The sequence below is a fragment of the Camelus bactrianus genome, chromosome 26, assembly GCF_048773025.1.
Source record: "Camelus bactrianus isolate YW-2024 breed Bactrian camel chromosome 26, ASM4877302v1, whole genome shotgun sequence".
NCBI classification, from domain to species: Eukaryota; Metazoa; Chordata; class Mammalia; order Artiodactyla; family Camelidae; genus Camelus; species Camelus bactrianus.
Genome location: NC_133564.1, coordinates 32,991,459 through 33,005,522, shown reverse-complemented (window position 1 = coordinate 33,005,522; position 14,064 = coordinate 32,991,459). Strand labels below are relative to the sequence as shown.

Genomic DNA, 14,064 nt, shown 5'->3' with positions numbered 1-14,064 from the left:
TGAATGACAGTAGTTCTGAAAATCTGTTCCTCCCCCAAAACAATGAGAACACTGGCAAAAATGGTCCAAATAAAGGTTTTCGGAACCCTGGAAATTAACCACAGGTCTCGCCACAATCTAAAGACTGTTTATGGGAGGAAAAAAAAGCCAATTTCCATAAGAACAGTAAGCTTTGTAGTGTTTTCAATTGCCCTCTTACCATCCCCAGCTCCACTGTGATCTTGAAAACCAAGTCTCACAATCATAGTAACTATGAAAACCACATGGCTGGCAATCACTGGAGTGGGCAATTTCGAGCTCTCCAAATAGCCCCGTTCCCAGGGAATTGTCATTATGTATGTGACTTGTCTGGCTTCACTCTCAGGACTCGTCCTTCTTTGCTCTGACTCCGTGCTCACTCGGTGAAGACAGTTTTCCCAGAGTTTGTGGCAGTTGTTCAGTATTACTCCTGCCTGCGGTGCTGGTAGCAGGTGGGGCAAACAGGAAGCTGACCAAAGGCTCAGAAGGAAAAGCTGGGAACTAAGGCGCATGAAGGGCTCCGGTGAGCTCTGAATGTCGTTGGGAGGCTGTGGCCGCCTGCCCGGGAACACGTGAGAGGACCCGAAGCTCTCACACTCATCTCTGACTTTGAGATTCTGCACAAGCAGAAAGTGAAGGTTAAGGAAGACTTGTGAAGTGCTTCCTGGAGCCTCAGCACACACACAAAACCGCACAGCACAGGCTGGGCTGCTTCCTGACTCTGTCCAGCAGTAGGCTGACTGCTGGGCTGAGCAGAGGGTTCAAGGGCCCCACACAGCAGAGAACATCGACTTTACAGAATTATTCAGGAAAAGCCAGTAAACAAACAGTGCAGTGGCAGCAAACAGCTGGGGAGGAGGAGGAACCTGATTTATAGAGAGTGGCCATATTATATTATTTAAGGTGTCTAGTTTTCCACAAATAATTTTGAGACTTGCAAAGAAATAGGAGAGTACGGCCCATACATAGTAAAAATAGCAATCAATAGAAACTGCTACTGAGAAAAACCAGGCATTGGACATGAAAGATTAGAAAAATGGATTAAAAAATCCAACTTCGTCTATAAGAGGCACACTTGAGATTCAGAGACAAGTAAGTTGACAGTAAAAGACTGGAAAAAGAAGTACCATGCAAACAGTAATTGAAAGAGAGCTGGAGTGGCTACGTTACTATCAACAAAATGTACATTAAGATCAAAATTGCTAGAGACAAAGACATTTTATAATGATAAGAGGGTCAGCCCACCAAGAGGATGTAATAGTTCTAATTAGTATAGGCAATTCGTAACACAGCCCCAAAACACACAGATAAACTGACAAATAGCATCCTGTGTACCTAACAATGGAGCACCTACACATAAAGCAAATACTAACAGAACTGAAAGGAGAGAGACAGCAGTGCAGTTGACCCTTGAACAACGTGGGGGTGGGGCGCTGACTCTCCATGCAGTCACAAATCCACATGTAACACTTAATTTCCCCAAAGCTTAACTACTAATAGCCCACTGTTGACCCAAAGCCTTACCAGTAACATGAGCAGTCAATTAACATATTTTGTGTGTTACATGTATTATATACTTTATTCTTACAATAAAGTAAGCTAGAGAAAAGAAAATGTTATTAGGAAAATCATAAGGCAGAGAAAATACATTTATACTACTGTACTGTATTTATTGATACCATTAAGTTTATGTCACCTGTTTACAAGATGAATCCTCTGTCAGTACCTGCGTCAACACTGCCTTATATGATACAGAATGCTGCAGGTGTTATATGCATTAGCATCAGCTGTCAAAATGAAAAGGTAATGTGAAAAAGAAATTCGTATTTATTTGCAGATATAAATGATTCATGCATTGATGATGAAGAAGCAGCAGTACAACTGCTTCATGGTAGCCTGGCCTATATGCTAATGAATGAATCATTACAAAATTTTTATGGCGTAGAATATTACAGTCATTTTCATAATACAGTATTGGAAACATTGCTACATTAAGAAAAAAAACCCCACTTATCTTTGATGGTAGGCTGTGAGCCATAAAGTTCTCCTGTGAGTTTCTACAAATTCCTGCAAGTCTCCAGAAATGTTGTCAATAAGTATATTGAAAGTGGACCCATGTGGTTGAAACCCATGTTGTTCAAAAGTCAACTGTATAATACTGTTGGGGACTTTAATACCCCACTGTCACCAATGGATAGATCATCCAGACAATCAACAAGGAAACAGCAGAATTGAATAACACTATAGATCAAATGAATCTAACAGATACATATAGAGAGAGAACATTCCATTAAACAGCAGCACAATACACATTCTTTTTAAGCACACATAGAACATTTTCTAGGCTAGATCATGTTACGCATGAAAGAAGTCTCAACACACTGAAGATAAAAGTTATATCAGGTATATTTTCAGACTACAAAGGTATGAAACTAGAAAGCAATATAATAGGAGGAAGGATGGAAAATTGACAAATACATGGAAATTAAACAGCATAGTTTGAACAACCAATGGATCGGAGAAGAGATAAAAAAGGAAATGAAAAAAGTATCTTGAGACAATAAAAAATGGGGACACAATATACCAAAATTTATGAGATGCAGCGAAAGCAGTTCTAAGAAGAACTAACTATAAGTGCATACATAAAGGAAAAAGAAAGATCTCAAACAATCCAACATTACACCTCAAGGAACTAGAAGAACAAACTAAGCCCAAAATTAGCAGAAGGAAATAATAAAGAGTAGAGCTAAGAGAAGAGCAGAAATAAATGAAATGGAAAATAGGAAAACAATAGAAAAGATTAACGATACTAAGAGTTGGTTTTTTTGAAAGGATAAACAAAATTGACAAACCTTTAGCTAGATTAACCAAGAAAAAATGAGGACTCAAAATTATAAACAAAAGAGGAGACATTACAACAGATACAACAAAAATACAAAGGATTATAAGAGACTACTGTAAACAATTACATGTCAATAAATTGGACAACAGGAAAGAAATAGATTAATTCCTAGAAACATAGAGCTTATCAGGACTGAATAATAAAGAAATAGAAAACCTAAACAGACCAGTAATGTGTAAGGAGATTGAATCGATATCAGAAACCTCTCAAATACAAGTAAGCCTTGTTTGTATGGAACCACAAAGGACCCCAAGTAGCCAAAATAGTCTTGAGAAAAACCCACAAAGGCAGTGCATCACACTTCCAGATTTCAAATTATGCTACAAAGCTATGCTTCAAAGCAGTATGGTACTGGCATAAAAATAGACACATAGACTAACTGAACACAATTAAGAGCCCAGGAATGAATCCACACATATACAGTCAACTAATATTTGAAAAGGGAGCTAAGAATATTCAATGAGGGAAAGGATAGTCTCTTCAATAAATGATGTTGGACAGACTGGATAACCACATGCAAAAGAGTAAAACTGGACCCTGACCTTTCAGCATTCATGAAATTAAAGACATGGATTAAAGACTTGAATGTAAAACCTGAAACCATGACACCCTTAGAAGAAAACAACCGGCAATAAGCTCTTTAACAGTGATCTTGGCAATGACTTCTTGCCTCTGACACCAAAAGCAAAAGCAATAAAAGCAAAAGTAAATACATGAGACAACAGCAAACTAAAAAGCTTCTGCACAGCAAAGGAGACATCACCAAAATGAATACGCAACCTGTGGAATGGGAGGAAATAGTTGTAAATTGTATGTCTGCTAAGTGGTTAATAATAAAAATATATGAGGAACCTCATACAACTCACCAGCAATAGTAACAATAATCCAATTAAAAATTAGGCAAAGGAGCAGAACTTTTCCAAGGAAAATATACAAATGGCCAACAGGTACATGAAAAGATGCTTATCATTATTAATCATCAGGAAAGTACAGATCAAAACCATAGTGAGAGATCAGCTCACAGTGAGCTATCCCTTCACACCTGCTAGGCTGGCTGTTCTCAAAAAGGCAGGAGTTAGCGAGTGCTGGTAAGGATGTGGAGAGAAGGGAACCCTCGTGTGCTGTTGGTGGGGATGTTACTTAATACAAGCTATGTATAGAAAACAACGGAGGATTCTCAGAATTAAGACAGAACTACCATATGATCCAGCAATCCCACTTCTGGGTTTATAGTCAAAGGAAAGGAAATCACTATCTCTGTAAGATACCAGTGCTCCCCTGTTCATTGCAGCATTATTTACCCTAGCCAAGGCATGAAAACAACTTGTGTTCATTCATAAATGGGTAAAAAGAATGTGAGGCAGATAGGTAGGTGGGTAGATAGAAAACACAGTGGAGTGTTATTCAGCCACAGAATGGAGGAAATCCTGCTGTTGCAACAACATGGATGAACCTTGAGGGTATCATGCTAGTGAACTAAGTCAGAGAAGACAATATTGTGTGATCTTATTTATATGTTAAATCTAAATTTAAAAAAAACCCAAACTCATAGACACAGCAAATTGGTGGTTGCCAAGATCAGGTGTGTGTGAGGGGAAATGGGTGAAGGTGGTCAAATGGTACAGACTTTCATTTATAAGATGAGTTAGTTCTCAGGATCTAATGCACAGCATGATGACTATAGTTAATAGTACTGTACCATGTAGTTGAAAATTAAGAGAAAAGATCTTAAAAGTTGTCACCACACAAAAAATAAAAATATGAAGTGATATATGTGTTAACTTTATTGTGACTGTCTTGCAATGTGTGCATATGTTAAATCATCCTGTTGGACACCTTAAACTTACAGAATGTTATATGTCAATTGTATCTCAGTAAGGCTAGGAGAAAAGGAAAAAAAAAGAGCTTAGGAACAGAGCAGACTGGTGATCGCCAGGGGCTACACGGTGAAGGAAATGGGTAAAAGTGGTCAGAAGTTTCAAACTTCCTGTTACAAGATGAACACATTCTGGAGGCGGTACAGCAGGGTGGCTGTAATGAACAGTATTGTGAAGTTTATTTCTAAGTTGCCAAAGGTAGATTTGAAAAATTCTCATCAGACAGAAAAAAGGGTAACTGTGTGAGGTGATGGATCTGTTAACTAACCTTATTGTGGTAATCATTTCGCTATATATATATGTATATAAAATCACTTTGGACACCTTAAACTTACACAGTGTTGTATGTCAGCTGTATCTCAGTGAAGCTGTGGGGAAATGAGAACTGAAGGGAGAAACAGACAATTCAACAACAATAGTTGGAGACTTCAGTACCCCACTTACAATTATGCATAGAATAACTACATAGAATGTCAACAAAGAAATAGAAGATTTGAGCAACACTGTAAACTCGCTAGCTCTAACAGACATCTTATGGCACATTCCACCCAACAACAGAAGAACATGTGTTCTTTTCAAGTACAAAATGGAACATATTCCAGGATAGAACATAAAACAAATTTCAATAAATTGAAAAGGCATGAAAATATACAAAATATATTCACTGAGTGTAATGGGGCAGAATTATAAATCCTTAACAGAATGAAATTTGTAGAAATTGAACAACACATTTCTGAACAACCTATGGGTCAAAGGTGAAATTCACAAGGGAAATGGAAAGATACTTTAAGACTCATGAAAATTAAAATGCAGTAAGATTTATGCAGCTCAAGCATTGCTAAATGGTGTATTTGTTGCTATAAATGCCTATATTTAAAAATGAGAATGATCTCAAAGCAATAACCTAACCTTCCAATATAAGAAACAAAAATAAAGCAAACTAAACCCAAAGAAAGCAGAAGGAAGGAAATTATACAGAGCAGAAATAAGTTAAAGAACAGAAAAACAATAAACACTTAAATAAAACTGGTTTATTCTTTGAAAAGAATAACATTGACAAACGTCTAGCTAGCCTGACCTTGAAAAAAAGAAGACTTAAATTACTAAAATCAGTAATGAAAGTGGGGGCATTACTATTCCCTCACAGAAGCAATAGGATTATAAGGGAAAACTGTCAACAATTGTATGTTAACAAATTAGATCACCAAGGTCAAATGGACATAGTTCTAAAACAATAAAAACTGTGAAACTGAATCAAGAAGAAATAGACTATCTGAATAAACCTATAGCAAATAAAGAGATTGAATTAGTAATTTAGAGGAAAAAAGCTTCCCACAAAGAAAAGACCAGATGGCTTTACTTGTGAGTTGTACCAAACATTTAAAAAAGTTTTAATATAAATCCTTCACAAAATCTTCAGAAAAAAAATAAAACAGGAGTGAACACTTGCCAAAGCATTCTATAAGGAGTGTATTACCCAGATAACAGAGCCAAAGCTATCATAAGGAAACTCCTATCCCTTATGAATACCCCTTGTGAATATAGATAAAAAATCCTAAAAAAAAGAAAAGAAAAGAAAAGAGAAAGCCAGAGTTACTCTAGCAACATATAAAGAGGATTAGGGGGAACAGTATAGCTCAGTGGTAGAGTGCATGCCTAGCATATGCAAGGTCCTGGGTTCACTCCCTAGTACCACCATTAAACAAACAAACAAACAAACAAACCTAATTATCTCCAGGAAAAAAAAAAAAAAGAGGATTATACACCACAGCCATTTGAGATTTATTACGGGAATGCAAGGTTGGTTCAGCATATGAAAATCAATCTAATCCCCATATTAATGGAATAACAGAAAAGCCATATGATCATCTCAGTAAACACATAAGCACTTGTGAAAACCCAGCACCATGTTGGAATTAAAAAGAAACAGATAATAAACCAGGAAAAAAGGGAATTTCTTTAATTCTTGACAATGAGCATCTATGAAAAAACTCATAGCTAACCTGATACTTAGTGGTGAAAATTGAAAAGCTGTCCTCTAGACCAGAAACAAGGCAAGAATGTCGACTCTTGGCCCTTCTTTGTAACTTTTTGAAGATTTTAGCCAGCATAGTTAGGCAAGGAAAAAAAAAATAAGATGCATCAAGATGAGAAAGAAGTAAGATTTTCTCTGTTTGCAGAAGACATGAATTTTCATATCGGAAAACCCTAAGGACTCTACAAAAGAAAAGAACTTGAAGAATCTAAAAAGCTAGTTCAGCAAGGCTGTGGAATAAAAGTTGAATATACAAAGTTCATTTGTATTTCTGATACTAGCAATGAACAACAGGAAAATGAAATTCATTTTCTTTACAATATCATCAGAAATACTAAGATACTTAAGAATAAACTTAACAAAGTAAGGTCAATACATTGACGTTGAAAACTTCAAAACATTGTTGAAGGAAACCAAACAAGTAGAAAGTTACTTCATGGTCATGGATTGGAACGCTTAATGTTAAAATCCGTACTCTCCAAAATGGTCTTGAGATTCAGCACAGCCACTGTCAAAATGCCAGCTGACTTTTTGCCCTCCAGAAATTTGATAAACTAATTCTGAAATTCAAGACAATCCCTGTCAAATTCCCACTGGTATTTTTTGTGGAAATAGAATTTTTTTTTTTTCCTAAAATTCATAGGGAATCTCAAGGGACTGTGAATAGCTGAAACAAATTGAAAAACAGCCAAGTTGGAGGACTCACACTTCCTGATTTCAAAACATATTACAAATCTACAATAATCTAAAGAGAGTGATACTGGCATAAAGACAGGCAAATAGCCAAGTGGGCTAGGATACGGAGCCCCCCAGTCAACCCCTGCATGTGTGGTCTAATGATCTTCAGCAAGGGTGCCACGATCTCTCAATGGGGAAAGGACAGTCTCTTCAACAAATGTTGCTGGGAATAAAGGGGATCCACAAGCAAAAGAATGAAGTTGCACCCTGACCTTATACCATATAAAATTATCCCAGCGTAGATTAAAGACCTAAATATAAGACCTGAAACTACAAAGGAACACATAGAGGAAAAGCTTCATGACAGTGGACTTGGCAATGATTCCTTGGATCTGACACCCAAAGCTCAGGTAACAAAAGTGAAAATAGACATATGATTACGTCAAACTTAACAGACTTTTCTGCAACAAAGGGCACAATCAACAAAGTGAAACGGCAACCTACAGAATGGGAGAAAATGTTTGCAAACCATCTGTCTGATGAGGGGTTAATATCCAGAATATATAATGAACCCTTACAGTTCTACAACCACAAAAAATTAAATAACCCGCTAAAAATGGGCAAAGGGTTTGAATAGACTTTTACCTGAAGATAATATACAGTTAACCAAGTAGCATATGAAATGATGTTCAACATTTGCTGTCAGAGAAATGCCAATCAGAACTACAGTAAACACCACCTCACACACATTAGGATGGCTATGATTTAAAAAACACAGAAAATAACAAGTAAGTACGTGGAGAAGATAGAACCCTTGTACACTGTTAGCGGGATTGGAAAATCGTGCAACCCTGTGGAAAGTAGTATGACTGTGTACCCAAAATAATTGAAAGCAGGATCTCAAGGAGATATTTGCACACCCATGTTCATAGATCACTTCACATTTAGCCCAAAAGTGGAGCAACCCAAATGTCAATCAGTAGATGAATGGATAAGCAAAAATGTGGTATACATACAGTGAAATATTCAGCCTTCAAAAAAGGAGGTACTTCTGACCTATTTTATAACATTGATAAACTTTGAGAACATTTTGTTAAATGAAATAAGCCAGTCATAGAAAGAAAATATTCTATGATTTCACTTTCATAAATTACCTATATATTCAGATTCACAGAAGAGAAAGTAGAATGATGGTTACCGGAAGCCGGGGGAGGGGAAAAAGGGAAGTTGTTTTTTAATGAGTATAGAGTTTAAGATTTGCAAGATGAAGAAGTTCTGGAAATCTGTTTCACAACAATGTGACTATACGTGACACTGCTGACACTATACATGTAAAAAGCATTAAGGTGGTAAATTGTGTTTTTTAACCATAACAGAAAGAATGCAAAAGCAAAAACAACTTGCTACAAAGCTACAAGAATCAAGGAGTGTTAGTTACACTGGCATCAAACCAAACATGGAGATCAATGCGATACAGTTAAGAGTTCAGAAGTAAACCCTTACTTTTATGGTCAGTTGATTTTTGACAAGGATGCCAAGGCCATTCAGTGGGGAAGGAATGCATATGCTGGGACAATTGGATAGCCACATGCAAAGGAAGGAGGTTGGATTTGTATTTCCCACCCTGTAGAAAAAATTAATGGAAAACGGATCAAATACCCAAGTGTAAGAGCTAACACTAAAACCTCTTAGAAAACAGAGGAGTAAATCTTTGTGACCTTGGATTAGACATAGCTTGTTACATATGATACCAAAAGCACAAGCAACAAAAGAAAAATACAAATTGGGTATCATCTAAGTTAAAACCTTTCTGTCTTCAAAGAACACCATCAAGTGAAAAGACAACCCACAGAATGGGAGGAAATATTTGTGAAGTACGTGTGTGATAAGGAGCTTGTGTCCAGAATATATAAAGAGCACTTAACAACTCAACAGCAAAGAAACAAATAAGAAAGGGGTGGAGGATTTGAATAGGCATTTCTCCAAAGAATATATGCGAATGGCCAATAAGCACATGAACGGATGCTGTACATCACTCATCATGAGGAAAATGCTAATCAGAACGACAAGACACCAGTTCATCCCCACTAGGTTGGCTAAAATAGAAAGGATAGATGAGTGTTGGTGCAGACGTAGAGAAATGGAAACTCGCACACATTTGCAGTGGGAACGGAAACCGGTGCCGCCAGTCCTCACATGATTAAACATAGTTACTGTATGACCCAGCAATCCCACTACCTGAGTTATATGCACAGGAGGAATGAAAACATGTCCACACAAAACCTTGTACACACATATTTATAGCAACATTATAATAACCAAAATGTGGAAACAGTCCACCAGCTCCTAAATGGATTAAAAAATTTGGTATATTCATACAATGGAATGTTACTTGCTAATAAAAAGAAATTAAATACCGATTAATGTTACAATCTGGGTGAACCTTAAAAACGTAATGCTAAATGAAAGAAGCCAGTCGTAAAAGGCCACATTTTATATGATTCTACTTACATGAAATGTCCTGTACAGGCAAATCCATAAGATTTCATAAATAAAAAGTGTATTAGTGGTTGCCAGGAAATGGGTAGTGGGGATGGGGGGAGAGTTTGGGGAGTGACTACTAATGGATATGTTGTGTCTTTTTGGGGTGATGAAGATATTCTGAATTTAGATAGTGGCGATGGCTGTACAACTTCATCAACATACTAAAACATTAAATTGTGTAGTTCAAAAGGGTGAACGTTATATTTCAATAAAGCTGGTATTTTTAAAAAGTTGCAGTGAGTTGACACTTCCTCCCTCACCATATTAAAAAAAACAAACTTTTTTGCTCCTAGTAGTCATAATTTATCTACTTTTCCTTAGTTTCATTTATCTTTGCATTATATGTTTTTATATTTGGGAGACTTTCATTGCTGTTATTTTATTTGATACTTATGTGCAACAAGAAATTAAATAAATAGAGATGAAAGCTTTGATTTCTTATGACTAAAAGATTTCAAATGTTTAAATATAAGTCATTCTAAGAGAAATTTTTATCCTTATTAACAATGCAAAATTGATTAAAAACAGATAATGTTGCAAGTATTTGAATTCACCAAGCATGTATTAAAAAAATTTTTTTGTTCTTAACTGATGATTGAATTATATCTTTTTTTAATTTTGTTAAAAGCAAATAATTGGAACCACCTGACTTGGAAAAGAATTTTTTGCCTAGTTATCATTCATGCATTTTCTCAAATCCTTGGAACATATCCCCCAAAAGCCTTGCCAACTCCTTTCTAAATGACTACTGATTTTACTTGTTACTTTTTACCTTGAGGCACCTTGTTTGATCTGATACACTTGATAAGGATTAAGAAGATTGAGGCTGTCTTTTTCAATATAATGTTATGAAACAGGATTTCCATTAAAGTTCCTTTGTGTGCTTTAAATAAATTTTCATCCAAACTTAGACCTGCAGATTCCATTTATTCAAATTTTAGGAAATATCTACCAAATACAGTAAGTGGCAAAGCCATTATTAAAACATTCATCCAATCTTTCACGTGAACTATGACTGTATGCCCTCTTCACTGATGCAAGAGTAAGGTTTTTAACCACAGTTATGAAGCCCTTTTACTATAATTAATTGAATAGCATGGATTGGGCAGATGGTTTCACGGTGTCAGGTAGAAGGGCAATTGTGAAAGGGGAGATGGGAAGCAATTACTTTTAAGACACATAGGTGAGCATGTTCTCAGGCAGATCTGTATTTTTGAAGGTAAGTTCTGTATAAATGCGGCTTCACATTCCTTTTATCTCTAGGAATATTCTGCACCAACTTGAAGGCCGCCACTCTGCCGTGCTCTTTGTCCTTTACGAACAAAGTAGCCTTACAGAGCATACATTTTACTTGTCTGCATGTTGTGTGCAGACAGGTTCGCGTGCGTCATGCTCACTTGGACCACGTTGTGCCAGAGGTGCCGGAGCCGGGCTCCTGTTTGTGTTCCCCATCCCCCTCCTGCCCTGTGCAGGCTTCTGTTGGTGTCCCGGTTCAACTTCACCCCTGGCCACTTTGACTAGTTGATTGGAGCTGGCATCGGAGGTGATTCTCTGTCATAGCAATTTTATTCATTTTCTCAGTCAGCATGTTTGTATCTTTTCTCTTTTTACAGTTCAGATTTCCTAATTTTTGTTTATTAATGAGGCTTTTTGGGTTAAACTTACTATCCTTAAGTCGGCTTGGAGACAGTTCTCTTCTCCACAGGTCTCTTGCTTTTCTTAGATTTTGTGAACCAAAGCTTCGGTTGTATCTTTTCAATTCTGTATATGAGCAGCATGGGAAGATTTAGTGACTCCAGAGCACACAGCCTTGGAAGATAAGAGCTGGTCTTTCTGTTTAGAGCAAAAGGGTAGAGCCCGAAATGCTTGCTGCCCCATTACAAGATTCAGATTCCCAAATCTCAGGGCTCTTGCTGTGTGTGCAGGCGTCAGCTGACCCTACTCAAGCTGCTCTGTGAGAACTGGGACTTGGGGAACTGGAGCAAGAAAATGCTGATATCCTGGCTCGTCCTGTTGTAATAAATCCCTGCGCCTTTCACACAGCAGTCCTGCTTCTGCAGCATTCATGAGACTGAGAGGTGAACTTGTTAGCTTGAAAGTAGGCTAAAAATCTCAGATCCTTCACAGTTCTTGACAATATGTAGGAAACATAAGTGAAGGAAATAAATAGGTATCAGAGTGCAGCTCAGAAATGTCATCTTATCTGTGTTTTTCATTAAGAAACTGCATTACATGTTATTTTTATAAATGTAACAGATTTTTCAGACACTTTTGTAGGGTAAAATAAAGCTTTGACATAACTTTGCTATTCAAATTTAATGACAGTTTTAAAGGCATAATAAGCTGCCTGTTTTTTTCACGTGCATATAAATTTGTACTGTACGTATATATGTATATATACACATCTATTTGGAGGGTGTGTTAATGTTTTGAAAAACCAATGCAATCTTGCTTGGCTTAATCTACATTTTCAAGAAATAGCCTTAGTTCCCTGTATGTCATAATGATGTATTGTTTGCCTCTATTCCAGAATATCGGAAAGAAGATGACCTGCCAAGAGTTCATTGCAAACCTCCAAGGGGTAGATGAGGGCGGTGATTTCTCCAAGGATCTACTGAAAGTAAGCGTTGAAATAGCTGTTTTTTATTTTTATTTTTTAAATTGAAGTATAGTTTATTTATAATAGTACTATATTTCAGGTGTACAACATAGTGATTCATTATTTTTATAGATTATACTCCATTTAAAGTTATTATAAAATAGCAACTGTGTTCCCTGTGCTGTGCAGTGTATTCCTGTGGCTTATTTATTTTATGCTTAGTAGTTTGTACATCCTAATCCCCTACCCCTAAATACTGGTTTTTAAAATATGCTTATGCTTGTATTTTCTGCTTACCTTTTAATCTAGGTTAAGGATCACTTAAGTATTTTGTGTTTTGCTTTTGGTTTTATTGGTGATGTTTCTGGTGGGCCTTGTCCTTGACGTGTCTGACTGCAGAATACCCTTCAATTAATAATTCCAAAAAGTCCACATTGTAATGAATAATACTGAGGCAATAAGTAGATTTGGAATAACTGGTGATACGAATAGTTTTTGATTTACTTGTAAGCCGACTGTCAGAACTTGAGAAAGGTCACAAAGGTATATCCACTATGGAAACAAAAAGCATTTGCAGATTCTAAAGGAAGCAGTTCTCACTGTTCAGTCCCTAGCCACAGATCCACTCAGATCGTCTCTGGAAAGGGATTACATTAAATCTAAGTAATTGTAAAATACCTGAATTGTTTCTACTCGCCTTTACTGTCGGTAACAGTTAGCATGTTTTTTTCCCTATAATCAGATGGTTTTCTAGGAGACAGCAAAATCAACTTTGGAATTCATAACATTCTACAACACTATAAATGAGATGTGCATTTGATCAGATACAAAATAGTGGTTGATGGGGAGAGGGTATAGCTCAAGTAGCAAAGGGCATGCTTAGCATGCACTAGTTCCTGGGTTCAATCCCCAGCACCTCCTCTAAAAATTAACAAACAAATAAACCTAATTACCTCCCCAAAGAAAGAAAATTAAAAAAAAAAAAAAAGGTCCAAAATAATGGTTGATAATGGGTGCGAATACTTCAGAAGTCAGAATAAGATGTATATGTTGAGAACGTGAGTTTTACAGATTTCTATTTGAGTCTAGCTTTCTTTCAAAAGAAAGTATACAAGTATATTTCTTTTGGAATCAGTTCCTTTGAGTGAATTTGCTAAGAAGGGCAACATATTTGAATCATGGTATAATGTGGAAATGTACCAGTTGAAAGATAAGTCCTTTATTATATTTTTTGTGACTTTTAAACTATGTAAAATTTATAGAAGCGAGTTCTGCCAGATTTGCAAAGCCATGTATACTATGAAAATGAAAGAAGGTGTAAAAATGATGAGGTTCCAAGTCTTAACTGGCTTTAATTGCAGCTTGTTAAAAAAATTACATTATGAAAAAAAGCAGGAAGAAATAACGTATC

The 14,064-nt window shown here is 36.5% G+C and overlaps 1 protein-coding gene across 6 annotated transcripts in view; it reads left to right on the top strand.

Moving 5' to 3' along the window:
• PSD3 (pleckstrin and Sec7 domain containing 3) overlaps positions 1-14,064 on the top strand; it is a 598,663-nt gene that overhangs the window by 353,678 nt on the left and 230,921 nt on the right. For all 6 annotated transcript variants that reach the window (XM_074353657.1, XM_074353661.1, XM_074353659.1 and 3 more), the window contains one exon: positions 12,585-12,674. In XM_074353657.1, coding sequence (XP_074209758.1) covers positions 12,585-12,674 — 90 coding nt within the window. The remainder of the gene's footprint in view (positions 1-12,584; positions 12,675-14,064) is intronic.